The sequence below is a fragment of the Onychomys torridus genome, chromosome 16 (assembly GCF_903995425.1).
Source record: "Onychomys torridus chromosome 16, mOncTor1.1, whole genome shotgun sequence".
Classification (NCBI taxonomy): Eukaryota; Metazoa; Chordata; class Mammalia; order Rodentia; family Cricetidae; genus Onychomys; species Onychomys torridus.
This window is the reverse complement of record NC_050458.1, coordinates 6,527,266-6,551,462: the sequence shown is the minus strand read 5'-3', so window position 1 is coordinate 6,551,462 and position 24,197 is coordinate 6,527,266. Positions and strand designations below refer to the sequence as shown.

Sequence of the window (24,197 nt, the reverse complement as noted above, 5' to 3'; positions counted from 1 at the left end):
TCTTCAAATGACAAGAGGACAAAATCCTCCAGTAAGAACTCCTTTTTACAATTCCTTCATCAGCTGAGCTTTCCAGCTAGACCTGCATTAATTAGCCCACGTGGCTTTGAAATAACTCATCCTGAACCTGAGCCTGTGGGTTCCTGATCTACACCTAGTACCAGTCACTCCACTTCTCTGACTGTTTCCGTCCATTCTTTACTTACACATCATATTAGCACAATCCCACTACCTTTAAAGGCCAAATGCCAAACAAACAATGGAGTCTTCTGGCTCTTCATACTGTTACAAGTGTGAGGATCTTGTAGGAAACCGTGCAAACTGCGCATGAATGCGGGGGAATTCCAAGGTCATTATAAGAGCCAACACCAGCAGTGCACAGGAGAAATGTGCACTGAAAACCGAAACCTTTACGACACTCTCATTAGCATGCATGACTCAATCATACCTGTAACCGCAATCATCTGCTGGTGATGAACACAAGCTAGAGTCATCTGAGAAGAGGTAGCCTCCACTGAGACAGGCTTCCATCAGATTAAGCTACAGGCAGATCTGTGGGGCATTTCCTTGATTAATGACTGGTGTGTGAAGGCCCATCCCGCTGTGGGTGGTGCCATCGCTGGCTGGTCACGCCACTGGGAAGTGAGCCAGTAAGCAGGCTCCTCTACGACCTCTGCTTTACTTTTTGCATCCAGGTTCCTGCCTCGAGCTCCCATCCTGACTCCCCTTCATGATAAACTGACTAGGATGTCTACATCAAATTAACTCTTTCCTCCCCAAGTTGCTTTTGGTCAGGGTGTTTCACCACAGCAACAGAAAGCAAATCCAAACGGCCTGGAGCCTACACTCTTCCTGCTTCTCCCTCCTGAGCACCACCAAGCTCAGCTGTCACAATTCTGATGGGTCGCTTGTCCACTTTCCTTCGGTTTATGTGTACTGTTACAGCACATGTCTAAGCATTACTAAAGAACAGTGAGAATGTACATGCAAGTTCCTTGTATGTACATTAAAGTCAGGCTTTAAGGCGGAGTAAATGATCTAGGGGAAGAATTCACTGGTACAGCACTTGCCCCAAGGGCCTAGGCTGAATCCTCAGCACACAAAGTCAGCCAGCAAAGCAAAACATGAAGTACAAAATTTCCCTGAAGTCTCTGAAAATGCCACCATTTCCTAAAAATTACCTCAACATAAAAAAAAAATGCATGTATAAATGCTACACTCAATTACATATAATAAGTAGTAAAGTTAAGCTGTAGGAAACACTCAAATCTTAAAAACAGGAATCCTACTAAGCATGCTCACAGACTGGAATATACAAATGGGATGGGTCAGCACTCACATCTCCCACCTCTCAGTTCAACAGAGGATAGAGGTGACCTGACCAAGTAAGTAAATGCCATCTTGTCCCCACTCTATTTCATGTCTACCTAGACTCTGCTTCTTAGGCTTTCATCCCGTCAGCAGCCACGGGAGACTTGGCAGCGCTTTGGGGACTGTCTATGACCCTAACCATGGTCTAGACATATTAAACAAAATATCTGGTGTTTGTGCAAGCTTAAACATAAAACTAGAATAAATTAGAAATAATTGCCATGTAGTGTCTGGAATATACTGAGCTTCGCAAGAGCACAGATGTTACTAGGTAATGTAACCCTGCTCCCAGTGGCACTCCTTATGCACTGATGTACTGGGATTTTGTCTTTTAAAATGCTGTACCTCTGAGCTTGGTCACCAAGAGATGTTTCAGAGGCACAAGTCTGCTCTAGGTCTAGCCATTAGTAAAATGTCTCAGAACTTTTAAATGGTTTAATCAGCCTCATAACTACCTTGTATGGACCTCTTCACAGGTACTGACAAACCCAGAAAGGAAGGGGATGAGCCCAACAATCTAAACTGTTTCTTCCTCTCATCTCTGCCTGGTAGAGTAAGTAGGATTTGAATGTGCAAAAAACAATACCAGGGAGTATTATTCATTGCTTTTTAAACTACTTTCAGAAAAAAAAAAACAAAAAAACTGAGTTCTTAACCATCAAACTAAATTTTTTAGTAAATTTATGAATTATATGGAAATAATCTCCTACTCAATAAAACAAAGCACCTGATTTGCCCTGACACAATTCAGCAGATGTCCACACTCCACGTCACGATACTTGGGTGTAACCCCTATCTATCATATACACACAACCAACCACCTTCTGGGAAAAAATCAATGATTATCAGGACTAAAGAAATACCATGCAGAAATAAGGGGCTTGATGGCAGTTACATACCGGCTTCGGCTTTTGTCCACAGGAAAGATTCTAATTGATTTATCAAAACTAGCAGACACAAATTCTTTCCCAGTGGGGGAGTAGTCCACATCTAGTACCGCAGAGACGTGATCCATGTGGACCATAACAGGAGTGTCCAGGGCACGCATATCAAAAGTGTACAAGCTGTAAAACATTGTCAAATATTTCATTTAAATTTATAGAAAGAAGCCACATGTAGTATTACAAGACATTAGTAAAAAACAAGAACATCAGCTAAATGATGACTCTCTCTCTCTCTTTTTTTTTAGAACTGAGGATTGAACCCAGGGCCATGTGGCAAGCGCTCTACCACTGAGCTAAATCCCCAACCCCATGACTCTCTTAATAAGCAATCTGATTCTGAAAACAGTTAAGGCAGGTAAGACACAGAGAAAAACACCAATGATTCTTACTGCTTTGTAGTATGAGACGAAACCAAAACAACAAGCCACTGAGATGGCTCAGTGAGTAAAGGTGTGTACATCAAGACAAGTGGACCTGAGTGCAGTCCCCAGAATCCACATGGTAGGAGAGAACCGACTCCCACTAGGTGTCACATGCACTATGGGCTGTACATGTGAACACGTGTGTGCCCCCCCCCCCCCACAAATGTGGAAGGGGTCAGAGAGCAGCCTGCCCTGTGAGGACAGGAGCTGGTTGCCTGCATTCTGGAAGAGGGCCTTCAGTGATCCTGATTATGCTGTCCATTCCCAAACTAGTATAAAATAATTCTCTTTGCTTAATTAAAAAATAATTTAAACCACTCAATCTATGGCAATTTGTTAGTTGTCTAGACTAAGATAATGACAGAAAATAATACATGCAGGCAGACACTTAGAAAAAATTCCGAACATTCCTCTCACAAGACAAACCACTCTGGGTAGGGTACTTCCGCCTTCATGCCTCCACAATCAAGAGGCTGAAGCAGGAGCTCACAAACTGAAGGCAGGCCAGCCTGGGCTAGGGCCAACCTCTAGGCCATGCCGAGCTATGTCAAAGAGATCAAAACTAACAGTCCAAAGCACTGCTCTTTTCGGAGCCTCCAACAACCCCTAGGTGTGGGAGCCATGGTCTACTATTCTGAGGTTAACTTCTGACGTGACAACTACAACACATTGCCTGCCTAGAAGAGCGAGTCTCAAAATTTCTTTTCTTTTAGCAAACTGCTTTTAAAACAAATTGTCTCAACAATCTGTGGAGGAAGAAAAATTGCAAATTCCAAGCAAATCAATCCATCAGGACAGGCGTGCCTACCATTCTGAGTTATGACAACTCTTCAGGCAGCCATCTACCCTTTATTGTCCTACAGACAGTAAAGCACTGCACTGAGCTAGGTTGAACAACCTGCCCACTGCTACAGCAACAACTGAATGCCTTCGATCTGCATCTGAGTTTTAATGAAGACTTACTGTACTAGTTAAAGAAGCACAAAGACAAAGGAGAGAGCCACCACAGCAGACCTTCTGTCTTAGAAAGGCTCTCATGCAGCCCTTGAGCCATGGAGTCAAGTTCTCTCCAAAGCAGATAACCCTAAACTCCTCCCTTCTTGCTTCAGCCTCCCCAGTACTAGGATTACAGGCATACACCATCATACTCACCAAGAGATTTTAAAAAAAAGGACGGACAATTATGAAAACTAGCAGTCATTTCTTATAAGAGCTATGTCTTGTTTTAGGAACTGTATATAATTCTTCCCAAGGCAAGAAATGAGAAATTCCAAGAAGGCTCTGAAAAAAGATTATCTTGGCAAAACAGCCACTAGTTCACAATGTACTTTAGAAATCTTAGCAGAGAGGGCACTATGCTGCTGAATTATTCTTGTCTTTTCTTGTCTTCAATTGCAACAGCACCATTTCATTTCAAAGCAACTATTACAGTAAGTAAAGGCTTCAATGTGGTTAGTACTGCTAATGACTCAACTGCACTCCTTCTCAGTACAGGAATCCTGAGAGAGGGCTTCAGGCAGAGGCACTAGAGCGCCCATAGTCCCGTGTACGAGCTAGTCCGCCCTTTACACTCTCCTACATTGGATACAGTGAGAAATGGCCTTCTTACTGTGTGTGTGTGTGTGTGTGTGTGTGTGTGTGTGTGTGTGTGTGTGTGCGCGCGCGCGCGCGCGCACAAGCATGCTTCCTTGTCTGTGTGTGCACTACATACATGCAGGCGCCTCCAGAAGCCAGAAGAGGGCGTCAGATACCGGGACCAGACTTACAGGCAGATGTGAGCTGTCCAATGGGTGTTGGCAACATAACATGGGTCCTCTGCAAGAGTAACAAGTACTCTAGACTGTTGAGCCATCTCTCCAGCTCCCAGTGGACCGGCAGATTTTAAATACAGACAATCTAAAGTTCAAATCCACCAACAAGCTTGTACCTTCCCGAAAAGTATGTATTAAGAATGTACTTAAAGCCAGGCAGTGGTGGTTCAAGCACTCAGGAGACAGAGGCAGGCAGATCTCTGAGTTTGAGGCCAGCCTGGTCTACAGATCAAGTTCCAGGACGGCCAGGGCTACACAGAGAAACCTTGTCTTGAAACCACCCCTCACAAAAAGAATGTACTTAAAAATAATAAAATGCATTAAAAATATAGCAAGACTAATATATAATTTTCGCTAGATTAACCTCTCTGGTTATACATCTTACCTGACAATACTAAAAGGATGAAATGAGACAGCCAATGCATAGTTTCAACAAGAGTAAAGCATCACATAAGAATCATAAAATCTCATAGTTCAAAGTCTGCTATGTCTGTTTTGTTTTGTTATTTACTGAAAGAAAAAAGGCAGCAAATCCTAGTTATGAGTAGGGAGGCATGAACTAACTTGGTGTATCTGAATATATAAGAAATTGTCCGCCCCGTATCTGTCCATGACAATTTCACTCAATTCGTCCTGGTCATCCATCGAAAGGCAGTTTATTCTAGGAGGTCTAGTGATGACAATTAGAGCAGTACTTCTGCCCAATTTGTGTATCATTCTCCCAATGCTATGACAGCTTTACAGGCATGGAAAGCACATGCACTGTTAAGCTAAATTTAAACTTCCACTTTCTGTTGGCTCTAATACTGACAGCAAATGGTTTAACTACATGAGCTTCAGCTACTTGAGGAGTCACAAACACCTCTAAGGCACATACTGCTTCCAACAAAACATATATGGGCCAAGCCTGACTTGCTCATGTTTGTTTGTTCTGAAACAGTGTCTTCCTACACACCCCAACCTGGTTTTGAACATTCCGTGTAACCTGGGTAGCCTCACACTCAATCTTCCTGCTTCAGCCTCTGGAACACAGACATGCACCACCACACCTGCTGGTCCAGTCATTATATAAATGGCCTACAGCAGAGACCGTCCAGTTGCTCCTCTTTGGCCAAGTGAGCCATCAGGTCTCTACTGTAACTATCCCACACAGGCATCACACCATCAATGCCCATACCAGGAACACACCCAAGTAAACAAGCATGGCATGCTCACAAACTGTGGCTCAAACAGGATCTCCCCAAAGATTCCAGTTTACTGTTCTTTGTCTAAGTTCCTTTAAAATCTGAGAAAATATCTTTTCTAAAAACCTCTTCTCCAATTTGGGAAATTATTTTTAGCAAAACAAATGAGAGCTTCCAAACTTGCTTATGAAAATGTACTTGCCAAGTGAAACACTATCTTAACAAGGCAAGGCAATGCAATGGAGTCATTTTTGATAGGAGTAAGTTTCTAAAAAGAGAGACACTTACTTATAATCTTCATTTGCTGCAGTAAAATTGAAAGCTTCCATAGGGTTCCAACAGATTGTATTTGTTCTCATATCCAAGATAACCTGAGAAAGGAAGCATACATTTTTATCTCATTACCACAAAATTAACATATACAAAATGAATACTTTTTCTACTTTCTTTTTTTTTTTTTCTGATTTAAGCAAATATTTTCATATGCACAGTACACAATTCAGAGCAGTCGGGAAAGAAATCAAGGATTATTTCCTGAGAACAGAGTGGTAACTACAAAAAGACAAAACAATGTTTGACACCTGGCCCCTGACCTTCAAATGACTTATTAGATAGGAAATTGAGGCATATATTTTAAACAACAACAACAACAAAATGAAGATACAAATAATAAAGCAACAAATGGTAACATACAAGGCACAAAATTAACAGTGAACTTAGGGATCAGAAGAAATGTTTCAAAAGGGAAGCAAGATTTGAAAGACCCTTTGAAGAATGGTAACTTCTGGTGTTTCATCCGCAAGGGTAACTGTGTCTAAGGAGGAGGAAAGTAAAGAAATCCATGCGTTTACTGCACCAAGCTTAGCTCCCGGGTTCTTTCCCACTAACTAACTGCTCCTGGAGGAGAACTACTACAAATAAAAAGATGAAGGAAGGTAGCCCAGTGGATTAAAATAATAACAATAATAATAAGGTTGCACATAGTGGTGCAGCCTTTAATCCTAGCACTAGGAGGCAGAGGCAGGCAGATCTCACAGTGAGTTCCAGGACAGCCAGGACTACATAGTGAGATCCTGTCTTGAAAATAATTAATCAATCAATCAATTAATGAATGAATGAAAAGAAAAGGCAAACAAGGTAAAGTAGCAGTGTCCATTACTATCTACATGTGACAAATCCAATTAAGCATTGGTTTACTGTTTAAAACAACCAATAAATGCAATGTAAACTGGGCTCAGACTTTGAGGGCACTGACAGACCACAATTGTTTTCTTCAATTTACAGCTGATAACTCCACTAGAAATGGACTGTATGGGAAGGTGAGTGTACTTGTCAAAGACTACTCTTTAGTAAACCAGACCTTCAGGTCAGCATTCTGGTAAATGCTAAAAAGCATCATACCTCATTTCTTTTCTTTTTTTTTTGGTTTTTGAGACAGGGTTTTTCTGTGTAGCTTTGCTCCTTTCCTGGAACTCACTTGGTAGCCCAGGCTGGCCTCGAACTCACAGAGATCCGCCTGCCTCTGCTTCCCAAGTGCTGGGATTAAAGGCGTGCGCCACCACTGCCCAGCCGATTTTAATCTTTTTTTTTTTTTTTCCCAGAGCTGAGGACCGAACCCAGGGCCTTGCGCTTGCTAGGCAAGTGCTTTACCACTGAGCTAAATCCCCAACCCCCTCATTTCTATACTGCAAGGTACTGGTTAATACCTTTAATTTTACAAAAGAAATACAGACAGCAAAGTTCACCTATCACACGAATAAATAGATAAATTTGTACTTTTAATGAATATACTAATCTCATTTTCCCTACTTTTAATATCTGAATCTATCAATACATTACAAAAATGTTTTGTTTTGTTTTGTTTTCATTTTTTTGACAGAGTCTCATAAGCCCAAGCTGGCCTGGAACTCAGTGTTTCAAGAATAACCTTGAAGTCCTGATCTTCCTGCCTTCACCTAGCAAGTGCTAGGGCTGCAGTCCTGGCCCACCCCATCCAGCTGACAAAGATTTTATATGTGAGCTGTGCCAATGGACTCACGGTGCACAAGTGACATCTAGCCTTTCTTGCGCCCTGAAAATACTACAAATGCTTGATACCAGCTTCATACTCCTCTTAAAATGGCAGTCCATTCCAGGTACAACAGTGTTTCTCTCTCTTGAAAGCCAGCAAAAGGATGCATGAGCTTTGATAGCTAAGTACTGAAATGACCATGGTGAATGCAAAGACTATGAAAAACCTCTCCTTGACAAGATAGTGCTTGTCTAAGTCAAACTGGCATCAGCATGTAATTAAAATAGTTGGTAATATGAATGAGTCCTAAAACTGTTCTGAATAAAATAATGGGTATGTCATATGATAATCAATCCTCCCCCCAATTAGTGCATATTAAGCAATGCAATGAAATACCTTTCATTTTACAAGTTTCAATTTAGCAAGTACTAATTAGATGACTAAAATGTACTGACATTACTGAGGTCACAAAGAAAGGGAGTCTAAATCAATATTGAGTTGAATGTTATCACCACCATTCTGGGGTTAAAGAACAGCTCTATGGTCACCAAGTTTGTACCTGTACAAATGTACATATGTAGATATCTTCTGTAAATAACCTACTTTTTCCTCTCTATTCTCCACCATTTGTCTAAAGAATCAACTCCAAAGTAAAAACTGGTTCTTTTAACATAAATATTTCTGCTTTAGAAATACTGGTGATTTTTATAAAGGATTTTGACGCTAAATGCAGTTTCAAGAAATGTTCTTCAATTTAAATAAAGTTAACTGAATTTCAAAAGTCAAAAAAAAAAAAAAAAGAAGAACAGCTCTATGAAGAAGAACGTAACTGTGAAACACTGGTGTCACTTTTCAGTCACTTGATATACAGAATGCCTTAACAATTGTATAAAACAGAGACAAGACTGAAACCCACCTTTTTCAGAGGAGTAGCTTGCCGCATATCATACAGTACTATATTTCTATCAGAAGCACAACTTCCCAAGAGAAATGTCTGAAAATAATTGTAACAATCACCAATTAAAAGCCAGGCTTGGGAGCAAAGCACAAATTATTTATTTTTAATATTTACATTAAGCCTTCAAACTGTAACACTGAATATATCCCATTTTATGAGGACATCATAAATCACTCACCCGGTGGCGGTGGCACACGCCTTTAATTAGTACTCGGGAGGCAGAGGCAGGCGGATCTCTGTGAGTTTGAGGCCAGCCTCGTCTACAGAGTGAGTTCCAGGAAAGGTGCAAAACTACACAGAGAAACCCTGTCTCAAAAAAAAAAAAAAAAAAACAGAAAAAAAAAAATCACTCATAATCTCAACTAAGTTTAGTATTTTCATGGTTAAATCTCCATGCATGTATTTTAGGTACCAGCATTAACAGTGTGTCCTATTTATAGCAGAACGTATTTTACATACCTGCTCTCCAAAGTAAGATTTAGTTACTGCTTTTAACTACTATAAATAACACTTAGGTAAACATTTTCAGACATTTAAACTCTTCTTCTGAATTGTTTCCTTAACATGAAATTTCAGGAGTGGTATTAGTGAATCAAAAATGTAAACAATTTTATGACTTTTGACATTTAAGGCTGCTTATTTTTTTAAAGTGATATCAATATCACTGTAATGTGAGAATGTACCTTTTATTACAACTGGATGAATCAGGCAGTCATTTAAATGCTCTATATGACAATATATCCTAAACACTTAAAATTTCTGCTTCATTAGAAGGTAAACATTTGTGAATGCTGCAGAAATTTGCCCTGTCCTTTGTCCAACTGTGTGCATGTACACGTGCGTGCACTCGTGTGCTTGTGTGTATATATGTATATATCTTGTGTATGCATAGTTTATGTATACATGTTGTCTACATGCATGTGTGAGTAAAGGGGCATGTGGAAATCAGAAGTCAATGCTGGATGTCTTCCTCTTGTTCTCTACATTGCTCTCTGTAACAGGACCTCTTCCTAGGCCTGAAGATCACTGTTTGGCTGCCTGGCTGGTCAGCAAGTTCTGGGATCTGCCTATCTCTCTGCTCCCCACAGCACTGGGGTTTCAGACATGCACTAGCATACCTGGCTTTTCCATGAACAATGGAGATGCAAGCTCAGGTCCTCATGCTTGCTCAGCACTTTACTCACTGAGCATCTCCTGAACCATGGTTGTGTCCTCCCTTCCACAGGAGTCTCTGGCTCACTATGTTGTCCAGGATGGCATCAAGCTTGTGACACCCCCACCCCTTCATCTCCAGACTCTTGGATTACAGGCATGTTCCGCCACACCTTGCGAAGTCAATTTTAAACACACAAAGCACTTATGACAACCCTTGCTGCTGAGTGAAAACCAACTATCATCCAGTAGAGCTCTGATTCCACTTCTGCGAGTGTGGGGGTGGGCTTGCCTGTCCGTAAATGCCAGAGACAACTGTGTTCTTCTATTGCTCTCCACATTATTTATTTAGCACATGCACGTCATCTCCATGGGTGTGGTCGTCAGGAAACAACTTTATAGGAGTGAGTTCTCTCCTTATGCCATATGGGTTCCAGGAACTGAACTCAGGCTCCAGACTGGTGGCATGTGGGCAGTGTGCTTACCTACCTACCTTCCCCATCTCCTCAGCCATATAAAAATCTTTGAAGATTCATTTTTTTAAATGTGAACGACTGTTTTGCCTCCATGTATGTCTAAGTTCCACATGCATGCCTGGTGATTGGATGCAGAACAGAGTGTTGGATTCATTGGAACTGGAATTAAGGATGGCTGTGAAACACCATGTGGGTGCTGGGCACCAAATCCAGGTCTTCTATAAGAACAGCACGTACTCTTAACTACTGAGTCATCCCTTCAGGCCCTCTCCCCACCTTATTTTCTGAGGCAGTCATTCACTGACTCTGAAGGTCACCATTTTGACTAGAAGAGCTGACTTGTGAATCCCTGGGATCCTTGTCTCCATGCCCTAACACAGGTTACAGGCACGCCACCATGCTCAGCTTTTACAAATCCAGTCCTCGTGCTCATACAACAGGCACTTTACCCCTGAGCACCCCTCAGCTCCTGATCCCACTCTCTGCAACACTATTCTTATTCATGGTTCTAGACACCACACTCTTGGCTTCTGCCTAATGTGACTTCCTACTGCAAACAGAGGAGGAAGAAAGAGTTATTTACTAAATAGCTGTATGGCCAGCTAGTGCCTACAGTGTGCACACAGTTTAATGAAATATCACAAACTAATGTTAAAGACATGATCTGGATTCCACTCTTTTCAAAAGCCTGTCTCAATTGCTGCTTCTGAGACCTCTATTAGTTGCCCCTTAACCTCTTAACCTTTAGTGGTTTTTCACTGTTACTGTTGTGTAAGACCATGGTCAAATTTCTAAAACAAAGACTTTGATCTAAACATAGCAAAAAGTTCCAGCTAGACTGAATTAAAACTTTCACACTGCAAAATGTGGCAATCCTCAGTATTAACTTCTGTCTTTACCAGAATTTTAGGCTTCAATATTTTATCAGCCAATTAATTATTCATGAATAAAGGAAATAACTACTCTATTTGTTCACAGCAATCTGCCCTGCCCTCTCCATTAGCTTTCATATAGAGGAAGAGACATGCACATCATTTGCTTTTATCACTAAGTCAATTCATAAGATTAGAAAAAAACAGGCAGCGGACAAATAGAGCTATTAAATAGGCAAGTTTGAAAACCATGGTCGACAGGTCATGACCAATTATGGTTTTACAATTAGCCATTAGCTCTTCTGACATGTTCATCAAAATAGGAAAGCAAAACATTTGTTTGTCCCTTCAAAAAGTGGCAACCACTATCTGTCTGTGTTTACTGTTGTGTTGATGATGACAACCAAAGTGAAGACAGATGGGGAAGTAAGATGCAGGATGCACCAGGAACACACAGCTCAGACAGAAATCAAGACTAGGGATCAGTGAACCTTTCCATTAAAAGCCAGAAAGAAAGTATTTTTGGCTTTATGGGCATGTGATTCCCAGAGCAATTATTCAAATTTTCCACTATGGTCTAAAAGCAGCTGCAGACAGTATAGTAAGAAGGTCTGCTGTGTTCCAGTAAGATTTTGTAACAGGCAGTGGACACCCTGGCAGCCCCTGCTCCAGACCTGTATAAAGCCTCATGCAGAAGTGTGTACACAGGCACAGGCTGGCAGCTGGGCAGCCTTGTCTGCTTGCCTCTTGGCAATACTTGGAGCCCAAGTTCACACTGTATTGTAGCACATCATGTCCCGGTACATCACATGAATATTGTTATGCTCTGCTACTTTGGCTTAACCTTTCCTCCCCCTCTTACCACGCTGGGTCTCAGAAAGTATGAAATTTGCACTTCAAGATCTTCTCTTACAAAAATTAACATAATAGCTTCCTATTAACACTGAAAGAAAAAGCATCTTGACTGAGTCTTCTGGACAATGAGGGTCATTTTATTGTTATGTATTCAGAAAAGATCAGGGAAAGGTCTGGAATCCAACAGCCATATTAGCCAGCCTCTCTTCCCAAGTTCACATACAAGTAGATAATATGCAACAGCCGACCTCCACATCTGCACTCAGACCAGGAAGGAACGAGGAATAAACTCAGATTTCACAGCAGAGCACAAAGCACCTATAATTATAATTGCCATGCAGTCCAAGAGTGGTCATGTATATGATTGTGAGGCATAGGCACCAATATGCCTTACAATACAGAACAGCATGTTCAGTACTCATTCTCGTGATCTCCAAGAGGGTTAAGAAAAAGGAACCTCTTCATCAAAGTACAATGGTATAATCTGATGGAACATGAGTGTGGAAAGCATGTAAAGGAAAGCTAATGAGAGGCTTAGGCAAAAGGATCACAAGTTCAAGACTGCTGGAGCTAGCCAAGGCCTGTTTCAAAACCAAAACCAAAAGAGGCAAGTATTTACTTGGGAGTCTGTTCTGACGACCAGCTGAGAGTTCACAGATCCCAGATATGTAACCTGGAAAACTTATCAAATGCATGAAAACTGTTCAAATGTAGAAAATGGTTCCTAAACAGAGCTAAACGTTCATGTTAAACAATAAACAGAACATAATAATATTTTAAAAAGAACATTACCTCAATAGGGTTAAATTTAACACTGCTTATACTGTCAAATCCCCAGTTCATTGAACATATAGGGTTGGTTCTTTGTTCATCCCAAATGTCTACTTGCTGTCCACATGTGGCAAAGGCAGGGTCTTTCCAGTGATGATCAATGCCAGTGTACACTGTCTTTGAAAGCAAAGAGGGTGTTATACATGCTCACCTCACTAATTCTTTAAATCAGCATGTTTTAAGTGGTTTGGTGTTTTGTTTGTTTGTTTGTTTGTTTTTAAGAAATCCTTGCTACAAAGAAACTTTTTTCCTTTCCTCCCACCACTCTTCACCACAAACTGTGCAATATATAGTTTCCTATATTGGGGAGTTACAGGTTGGCATGCCCTTTCATTAAAGGGCAAAAATGTGCTGGGTGGTGGTGGTAGCACCAATCCCAGTACTTGGGAGGCAGAGGCAGGAAGATCTCTGAGTTTGAGGCCAGTCTGATCTACAGAAGTTCTCGGGCAGCCAGAGTAACAACAACAACAACAACAACAACAAAAACTGTCTCAAAAAAACAAACAAAAAAAGTATCATAAAATACTAAAACATTTTATGAAAATGAAATCAATTTTGTTTTTTGAATTACTAACTTATTATCTTAACTTGGAAATTTTTTTCATCTTGTACACATATCCTACCCCCATCTCCCTTTAAATATTTAAGAATATTCTGAGCCTGGTGACGCTGGTGGTGTACACCTTTAATCTCAGCACTCAGAAAGCAGAGGCAGGTGAATCTCTGTAAGTTCAAGGCCAGCCTGGTCTACAAAGTGAGTTCCAGGGCATGCTCCAAAGCTACACAGAGAAGCCCTGTCTCGAAAAACAAACAAACAAAAAAACAAACAAACAAATAAACAAACACAAAATATTCTGAACCTGTGGACTGAAGCAGCACCTAAAGAAACACTAATATGTGCAGCAGCTTTTAAAATGCATATATTTAAAGATTAAACAGCTTCAGAATTTTGTCTGCTTAATGTAAGAATGTCATCAGCATCACAAACATGTGTAAGCCCAATGTTCTACATCACACTTAGGCTGTAACTTAGAGAACAATTGTCACAAGCGTAAGATTATACAAGAAGCACACACTACTCATGTCTTCTCATCCTAAGGAATTCTTTAGGAAATTCTGAGCTCTGTATAAGATCTATGATGATATAAACCAGACAGAAACTAAGCCATTGTTCTTCTAATATTTATTCTACACAGTTCTCCCATGGCCTTCCTAGAAGAAACCCTTCACTACATCCTCTCTATGACCTGTACTGTGTACTATGGCTGGTCTAGCTAAAGAGAAGTCAAACTCCCTTACAATAAGAACTACATCCCAGCATCCTCTCTATGACCTGTACTGTCTACTATGGATGGTCTAGCTAAAGAGAAGTCAAAACTCTCCTACAATAAGAACTACATCACAGCATCCTCTCTATGACCTGTACCGTTGTCTACTATGGCTGGTCTAGCTAAAGAGAAGTCAAACTCCACTACAGTGAGCACCAAAGAGCTGGTCATATTCTTAAGCTTCAAAAGGATTGTAATTACATAAAATGTTGCTTTTAAACATTGTTTAAGCAGGCCAATTATTAAAACTAAACCTTCTCAGTTGTTACATTATTTTTCCTTTTGTAATTACAAAGAAAGATAAAGGACTTTAATAGATTAAGCACTAATCAATGTATTTGTGTACCTTTCCTAATATTGTATGCAATGGCTCCTCCTCTTCTCCATAGGCTGGTCCATCCATTCTCCACTGCTTCACAGTTTTGTCATCACCAACCTGGATACAGTTATTTTACGATGACTAAAGACCAATAGTTGTAAACACATCTATCAAATTACATGTATCTCATTTCAAATAGTAACAAATACCATTCTTTCATTTTTACATTTACTGACACATTTATTTTCTACTACTTTATCATTTGTAACAAATACATAAAGCATATAAAATAAAAAACAAAAACAGTATGAATAAAGCAAAAGGCTAAGAATAGATCAGTTAGGTCATATAAGAATAGTATTTCAAATCAAATGTATTACAATAAAATGGGTATTAGAATATAAGATTAATTACTTAGAAAGTTTTGAACCTGGCAATGGTGGCACACATCTATAATTCCAGTATTCAGAAGGTAAAGGCAAGAGGATGTGAACTGGAGGACAGCTCACTATCCTATCTCAAAAAAAACAAGTATGGTGGGGGCGGATCTCTGGTACCCGTGTCAGAGAGCTCACAATTGCCTCTAACTCAGAGGATCAGATGCCTTCTTCTGGCCTCACCTGCATGCATGTCATCCATCTACATATACCCAAGGCACACACATACACATAGATAGTTTTCCTTTTAAATCTCTCTTGCCAGTGTAGGGGCACACACTTTTTAATCCCAGCTCTTAGGACATAGAGGCAAATGGATCTACCTGGGCCTGAGGCCAGCCTGGTCTACATACTTAGTTTCAGGCAAGCTAAAGCTACATTGTAAGACCCTGTCTCAAAAACAACAAAACCCACTCACACAAAGCAGGGGCTGAGGAGAGCTCAGCAGTTAAAGCATTACCCCGCCAGCAAGACCAATCCCTAGAAGCCCTGTAAATGCTGTGTGGGCATGGAAGCTTGCGAGTTATGTCAGCCTCAGAACGCGCAATCAGATGACCCCAAGAGTAAGACTGCTAGCAGGACTAGTCCTTTAGTCAGAGCTACTGAGGGAGAGTCTTAGTACTGATACTTTACGATACTGAGGCCTCTACACATATGCTAATTCATATGAACACACATACTTGCAACACACACACACACACACACACACAAAGATAAAAAAGTTTGAACCAATAAGATGCCATATACAGTAAATTACAGATTATTTCAAATGCAAAGAAAAAGGGAAAAAAAGATGAGAATGCTTGCTAGAAGGCATTTTTATAATCTTAAGGTAGACAAAACGCTTCTCTTCAAGTCACAAAACTCCAGAAACTATTAATTTAGAAGCTTTCAAACTGAACTACAGACCTCTGGAGAAGTTCTCAACATCCTACAAGACAGTTTCTTTTCACTGTGCTAAAGTTACAGAGATACTGAAAACATGAAGACATCACCGGTGGTACTCAGTCCAAATCAGTGAATCAGAAACTGTGGTGGATTAGACTTGGACACCTGACATGTTCACGACAGATGAAGTAAAAACTCAAACTAGAAGAAATGTGTACTCTAATGTGGCTTGTGCTTAATAACGTAAAACAACCATGTATGTGGTACTACACACTTACACTTGGCAGCCTTTGGAGCACTTGCACGCAGGTACCTAACGAGGTATTTGGGAAGGGGACTCAGGCCAAACCTCACACCCATCACCTGTAGACACTGTCATACAACAGTTGTGACACTTTGTATCTGAAGCAGGTCTGAGGCGTGAGTCTCCCACTTCTGGCATCCTGCTGGCAGCTCCAAAGGTTGGGGGTTTTGAGTGTTCTAGACCAGATTGTTTTTATTAGAGATGTTCAAAATGTACCATATTCCTGGTTTTAACTTAAAATATGCATTGCTATTAATGTATTACACGCATTCACTCTTTCTGCCTATCTGAAAGTTTATATTCTTAAAACAACATTTTCTCAGTCTCTTCCTCTCTAAAGCCACTGGAACCTAAGAGTAAGATGTTTGATCTTCCATAGTCTATATAAAAGTGAGATTCTGGCCGGGCAGTGGTAGAGTGCGTCTTTAATCCCAGCACTTGGGAGGTAGAGGCAGGCTGACATCTGTGAGTTTGAGGCCAGCCTGGTCTATAAAGTGCCAGGACAGCCAGGACTGTTACACAGAGAAACCCTATCTTGAAAACAGTAACAACAACAAAGAGATATTCTGTAGTGTTCCTTTTGTGGCTGGCTTATATCACCCAACATAACATACATCTATATTGCTGCAAAAGACAAGGTTTCCTCCTTTCCTTATGGTTGAGTAGTATTGCACTACATGTATACATCAATTTTTCTTTATCTATTTGTTGATGTACACTTAGACTTTATTCATTCTGAATGCTTTTAAAAAAAAGCAAACCATATAAAAATCATACAGTAGGGTTGAAAATGAAGTTTAGTGATAGAGCCTTGTGCAGCATGCACAATGCTTGGTTTAATCTCCAGCTCCATAAAAAAGGGAAAAACATATTGTAAATATTCTGGCTGGGATACTATTACTTTATCAGTTCAGATAGCTGGAGGAAAGCTACCAGGAAGAACAGAAGTCTTAGCTGCTAGCAGCTCCAGCTTGCCACCCAATTCCGTCTACCATATATGGTACATTCACTATGTCACGCAGGTCTGTCTGCTCTGCTGCTACTATGTTTTCCCACTCAGAGGCATCCTGAAGTGCCACTTCCATGACACCTTCCATTTTTATATTTTCCTCATACCGATGTCATACTATAATCTCAATCATTAGTTCTATACTGATGATGCCAAGGTTAGTTCTGACTTTTCTTCTAAGTCCAGAAGGACAGTCAGCTTCACTCAGATAACCTGCAGTGAGTCTAGCTCATCTCAGTAGAGTGTTCCCCTTCTCTAAACCTGCTGGTAACTGCTGACTTCTCCTCTTCCATAGCGGGAACGGACATCTTCTGATGTACCTTTCAGTCATCTGACAGGCTCATCAACCCTCCAAAACATTACTCAACCTGACCACTATTTTTTACAGGTTTTATTCACCAGGTAGCCCCCCTATTATTTTAGGCACACAATAAGAACTGCCTACAAGCTGAGCATTCATTGCTTTCAAAGCAGTCATCTCAAAGCACAGCAAGGAATCTGTTGTTCACCTGTTAGAAAACCATCAATGAACTTGAACTGGTATTTATACACCAATATTCATAGCCGTATTACTTATAATAGCAAAAAGGTGGAAACAAACTAAAAGTTCATTGGCAAGTGAATGGGTTAAAAAAAAAGTGGTATCTATTTTACATCACTGTTAATATTACACAACTTCAGAAAAGAAATTATGGCATATGCTATATCATGGATAACCTTGACTTCATCATGCTAAGTGAGTAAAGGTTAGGCAATTATGTATACAAAGATTGTATGATTCTACTTATGGGGAGCATCTACAATAGTCAAATTCGGGAAAACAGAAAGTAGAATACTTGTTACCAGGGCTGAGAGGAGAGCACAGATATTAATGAATATAGTATTACTATGGCAAGTTAAGTCTGAAAGTGGATAATGATGACGGGTAGCACAATGATATGAACATATTGAATGTCACTAAGTTGTATACTCAAAAATGGCTGAAACAGCAAATATTCTATGAATTTATTCTTCCCCATACACATATTTTTCAGTGATCCCTTACCAACAAAATACAAATTATTCACCTTAGCACTAAAAATTTTCCACAGTAAGTCACGTGATCATTCTCACCTTAATTTCCATTAACTTCACTTCTCAGCGTTCAGGATAACAGTTCAATGGTATTAAGTACTTATTTATAAAAAGGCAAAAATAGTAAGTATGGGTAGGTCTGGACTAAAGAAAAGTAGGATTTTTCAAGGTTTAATAAACTCTTTTGTACTAATGAGCTCCAAAGGTCCTTGGAACAAATACATGAACTTGAGAATAACTAGGCAACGACACTCTCCTGTGCACTGGAGAGGCTGACTGAGCCAACGCATACTCACAGTGAAAAAGGAGGTCCCACAAAAGCGAGTGCACAGCCCCCGCACAAAACCCTCGTGTGCTTGTATTGTTCGGACGCAGTTCCGTTTAGTCAGGTTCCAAATTTTAACCTACAATAAAACCGAAAATTTCAGTGCACTCTAAATGGAAGTATTTCAGAAACCCCACTCTGGAAAGGCTACGAATGACTCTATTCCTCTGGACCAAATGAAGTACTGCATGGGTAAATGTCACCAAGCAGGAAATTCAAACCATTGCCAGAATGGGAAATGAAGTGTCAGTCATCACTAACAACCTCTGTGAAAAACTCACATATCTTTATTAGAAATATGACATGTTTATGTACTGTCAAATTGAACCTTACACCACTGAACTGGTATCATTTTAAGATTAGATTAAAAAGAAAAACTACTAAATATTATTTCAGAGTTTAGGCTTACGAATTAAACTGAAGTCCAACTGCGAGTAGCCGAAGGAAAGAGGTGACCCAGATGTGCTCATTTAAAACAGCACATTTAGAGTGGAACTTGCCTCTCCATCGCATGCCCCAGAAAGGACGGTAGTCAGGCTCTTTGGATGCTTTGCCAGGCAATTGACTCCATCGCGGTGACCATCCAGGGAAGCAAGGAATGGCTTTGCAAACACCCGTTCCAATTTGGTAGCATTTAACGCTCTTACATATTCTCGTGGGACTTCAAAAGGATGTAAGGTAGGATCATAGTTTCTTGGAACTGGAATAAGAATAATCTCTCTTAAAATAATTCACATTTACTATTTCCTGTGAAAAGCCCCGCTAATCATGTAATCTGTTGCTCAGTAAGTCTTTAATTAGGGATATTGTTTTCTGTCTTGTACTATGAAAAACAAAAGCACACTTGTTACTTACAAACTTTCTCAAAATTACAGGACAATCATGGTATATATATAGTCTTGTACAAGTAGACTATATGTATACATACATAGCAATACATACATACATACATAGACTATAAGCACACGTACACAGCTTTCCTTCTATACATCCTACCATATTTAGCTGAGTTGTGCCCTTTCATGGGGAGGGGTTCCAACACACTGGTCATTTGGACTCCTATGCCTAGCACAGTATCTGGAGCAAAGCCGAGTACTATGATGAACTATGCTCAACTACACTGTGCTAGCTGCTCCACGATTCCAACACTGTACTGACACACACGAGGTTCTGACTTCTAACTACACAACACAGCGACTATTGGTTGAGCACTTCCTACGTTTGTTTACTTACATGAAAAGCACTGAAGTTCACTGAGTCCCAGACACTATTTCAAATACCTTATCTTAACTCACATCATCTGCACAGCACCCTACAGGTTATGCTCTACTGCTATCTTCCACTCTACAGTTGGTGAAACTGAGGCACACAGATGCTAAGTAACCTGCCTGTAAGCATGTTCTTAACTAGTCTGCCAAACAAACTGTCTCATTCTAAGCCCGTGGCTAACCAAATTCAATGTGTAACAGTAAACACATATTCCCTTCGACTTCACCCTGCCACCATATCCAACATGCAATAAAGTGTGAACCTTGCTTATATTCCCAAATTCCACCTTCCAGTCTCCAATCCCCAAACTCAAACACTAGTCCTCTCTGAAAGTCACTCTTCCCTTTCCTGTACATCTACTGACTTAGTGTTGGCCACTAACACCTAATACCCAGTCTACCATACTATCACCCCTACTTGATTTGGCAGCAAAGCTGTTACCAGATTAATCAAGCACAACTAAAAATTTCTAAAGGCTCCCTGCAACAGCTGTCAAACCTTTAGATCTGGCTCTTTGGAACATGGTTCTTGAGCTGGTATATTTAATATAAGCATGTATTAAAGATGCTTTGTTTTTATTAAAATTTTATTTCCAATTAAGCCTCCTGAGAGAAAAATTAAAGGCCCCCAAATGTGTGTTTCAACATCTGCTTTTAATGGACAAAGATTCACTGATTTCCACACAGTGCCATGTTAATGGTATACAAACGCACTTGTAGTACTGATCTCTGGACAGTGCCATGTTAATGGGATGCTAACATACTATAACCAAGAGCTTGCTGGCACATTTTCCTGTGGTGATACATGTGACTGAAGTCACTGTGAACCTCTCACTGGTTCAGTTAAAATGGTGCTGGACAAAGTGAGGACTGTACTTCACAAAAATAAGCAGATCCAAAGAGAAGATCTCTACAGCTGGCAATATTCATTTAGCTATACTTACTTTTTGGTCATATCCACCAGGTTTTCCAGAGTTATTTTTGAAGTATGTTTTGGAATGTTCTATCTACTCTGATTCCTACAACTAACTGATATAATATCTAAGTTAAAAAGAAGATAGATCATGCAGTTTCCAAGTATTTTCACATAGACAAAATCCATCATCATTATAAACAACACATTCAGTATGAGTTTTTAAATAGTAAAAACATTCCCAAACATATATTTTCAAAACAGCCCAGTTTGTAAAGCATTTCCTCACTTATCATTAAATGGACTTGGAAAGGTGACCATGGTGCTTCACCTTTAGTCCCAATGCTCCAGAAGCAGAGGCAAACAGCTCTCTGGGAGTTCAACGCCAGAATGGTTTACATGGCCAATTTCAGGCTAGTCAGGGCTAGAGAGGCGGTCTCAAACTCAAATAAACAACAGGGGGAAAGGAACTTGGAGCAGATTATATGCTTTATTTTCTTTTAAAAGTTAAAGAAAGCATCTTAGTTAATATCCATAACTAGAGAAAAGTTTACTAAATTCAGAAATACTTATAGTTAGGTTCTTCAAGAACTTTGCCTTAATAAAAAGTCAAGGTACTTCTGTGAGAGTGAACATTTTTATAGTCTTTCCCTTCATTCTACAAATTATTACACCCCACAATAAATAGAAACTATAATATGTTACAATATTCGAAAGGTAGAAGCAAGTCCTCCTGTGCCCGCTCCCCCCCACCCCGGGGTGGGGAATACTTAAGGTTTGGCTGAAATGAGGTTGTAAGTTCATTAACTATTACATAAGTAGAAATTAGAGGGTCACTGTGGAGCCCTGGCTGGCCTTGAACTCACAGAGATCCATCTGCCTCTGAGTGCTGAGATTAAAGGCATGTGCCACCATGCCCAGCTCTTGCCTCTGCAGTGCTGGAATTAAAGGCTTGAACCACCAAGTCTGGCTCAGTTTGTTTAAGATAGGAAGTAGACACTGATGTTCTAATTGGATACTCTAAACACCTGCTTTTAGAGGTACAGCACTGAGTTCCAAACCCGTTCTGGTCTTCTAAAACTTGGTCTCACTGTTTCATCAGCTTCAAAACCTTTTGGAAGTTGAGCTCCAACAGGATAACTCACTGTCATTTAAAAACTACCTGCGCAGCCAGGCGGTGGTAGCACACACCTTTAATCCAGCACTCGGGAGGCAGAGCCAGGGGGATCTTTGTGAGTTTGAGGCCAGCCTGGTCTACGGATTGAGTTCCAGGACAGGTTCTAATGCTACACAGAAAAACCTTGTCTCAAAAAACAAAAGAAAAACCAAAAACCCTACCTGCACTTTCCTTCTGAGCATCCCTTCCATTAAGACTTAACTTTCATCTAAATTTACTCCAATCTCATGTACCCATTTAAAATATTCACTTGAAGCTTTCTAAATCACAACCACTGTATCCACCTCCAACCTCATTCATCCAGTGAAGGGCAGACCACTAACACTAATGTAGCATGTGACATACATCATAAGCACATGACAATACAGTTTAAAACTCCCATAAAAATCACATATATTTGTGTAAGGTGCTCCTACACATGAACCACCCACATCAGAATTACGGATATTTTAAAAATTAAGGCTCAACAGTACTTACCCCAGTATTTAAATACTGCATAAAATTTACAAGCAAACAACACTAAATAAAAATAGACAATAACAAATATATTTCTTGTTTTACATTTTACAGTACTCCAAAAATTCTATTTTTCCATTTTACTATTAACATTTCCATTACAAAACAAAAATAGGGAGATATTGTTTAAAAGAATGTTAATAACAAAAATGGCTACATCACCTAGAATAAGATTCTGTGCCCAGGCTGTCACCCGTTCGTTCGTTCATTCATTCATTCATTCATTCATTCAGACATTTAGGAAACAGCTATTTATGTGATCCACTGTCTAAACACAGTGCATCTCCCCCTCTTTGTAAGCTTGGTCTGATAGGAAAGCCTGCTAAGCAAAATATAATCATGAGACAATGTGATAAGCACTGACAGGAACCAAAAAACATGTACTGGAAACACAGAAGAGGTGTTGAAATGCAGGAGGGCATGTGCAGGATATAAGTATGAAAAGATTATGGTTGAAAGAAAGCTCCCATAGGTACAGCTCAAAGAGAAAGGCTGAAATGTACAGGTGCTGGCAAGGGTAGCATAAGCTACTTACCAGCAATACACTGATTGGTGAAAGTGGTGAAGAAAAAACCAGTGAGGTTTGAAGACTCAAGATAATATCAAATCCAAGTAACAAATCTAGTTTGCATTTAAGAAATATTATCTTGTTAATTTACCTTCGGTGCAGAGACCATATACCACATTTCAGCAATGCTCACACACAGAGACCATATACCACATTTTAGCAATTCTCTCTCTCACACACACAGACCATATTTCCTATTTTAGCAAAGCGCTCTCGCTCTCTCTCTCTCTCTCTCTCTCTCTCTCTCACACACACACACACACACACACACACACACACACGTTGATAACCTCTAGTAACAAGCTAGATGTTCCAGCTCCATCTTCTATCACTTACTGCCATTCACTCTAAAGACATGACACTTCTTTCCTATGCCTTAGTTATCATTATTCCCTTCAGTTAGAAAGATGTGTTCATACAAGATTGGTCTCCTGTCATTTACGTTACCAAGAACTAATTCATAAAGGGTCGGCATGCTAACGGGGAGCAGACCAGGAAAGATAAATAAAACTCAGCCACTTCATTTTAACCGTTCTCTCCTCAAACTCCCAAGAGTAGTTATGTGAAAACTGACCGCTTTAAATCTCTCATTTTTTCCTTTCCTTCTCCAGAAGTAGATAATCTAAGTGCCTAAAGCAGCAGCTAAGTTTTATAAAAAGTCTTGAACCCTTAACTCAAGAGTTTGACTCAATCTCCACTTTCCAACAGCTAGAAACCTGAACACAGAACGACAGACACAAGGTGAAAACGGGAAGCACTCCTCCTAGACGTAACTACTTCCCACTGGAGGAAAATGCTAAAAAAGTTACTGAGATGTCGTCTGCAACTCAGTTCCTCAATAGCCCTGTGTGGACATAGTCGCCTGGGCGAAAAGGAAAAAACGAGACCAGAGTGCTGGCCTCCCGCCCCCTTATGCTCGAAAGCTGCCAGGTCCAGGTAGTCCGGGAAGGCGCTCCTTCCTCGGCTTCAGCTCGCCTCACCTCTTTGTATGTCCAACTTGGTTTCGCGGACATAGTTGTCGGGGTTCCGGCTCAGCATTTTCACCTTCATCTTGCCGGCTGTGAGTCTCAGACTCCACGAGCCTTTAGCCGGGTTCGGCTTAAGAAAGCCTCCTCGCAGACACGCGACTTCCGCCTTCCGCGGGCTTCTTCCTGTCACGTGGCCCCGCCGTGTAGCAGGCGGCT

At 40.3% G+C, this 24,197-nt stretch overlaps 1 protein-coding gene and 1 non-coding gene across 2 annotated transcripts in view; both read right to left on the bottom strand.

The window, feature by feature from the left end:
- The window catches only part of Dcaf13 (DDB1 and CUL4 associated factor 13), a 29,963-nt gene extending 5,794 nt beyond the window's left edge, over nt 1-24,169 (bottom strand). Inside the window, exons 1-8 of the mRNA XM_036209112.1 lie at nt 23,994-24,169; nt 19,072-19,271; nt 18,543-18,650; nt 14,562-14,651; nt 12,849-13,004; nt 8,660-8,737; nt 6,021-6,103; nt 2,271-2,435 (exon numbers count right to left, since the gene is read on the bottom strand). Of these exons, the coding sequence (XP_036065005.1) occupies nt 2,271-2,435; nt 6,021-6,103; nt 8,660-8,737; nt 12,849-13,004; nt 14,562-14,651; nt 18,543-18,650; nt 19,072-19,271; nt 23,994-24,063 (950 nt within the window). The 5' untranslated portion in view covers nt 24,064-24,169. The remainder of the gene's footprint in view (nt 1-2,270; nt 2,436-6,020; nt 6,104-8,659; nt 8,738-12,848; nt 13,005-14,561; nt 14,652-18,542; nt 18,651-19,071; nt 19,272-23,993) is intronic.
- LOC118597518 lies at nt 5,136-5,272 on the bottom strand. The gene has a single exon (XR_004946825.1).
- Nucleotides 24,170-24,197: the final 28 nt, after the last annotated feature.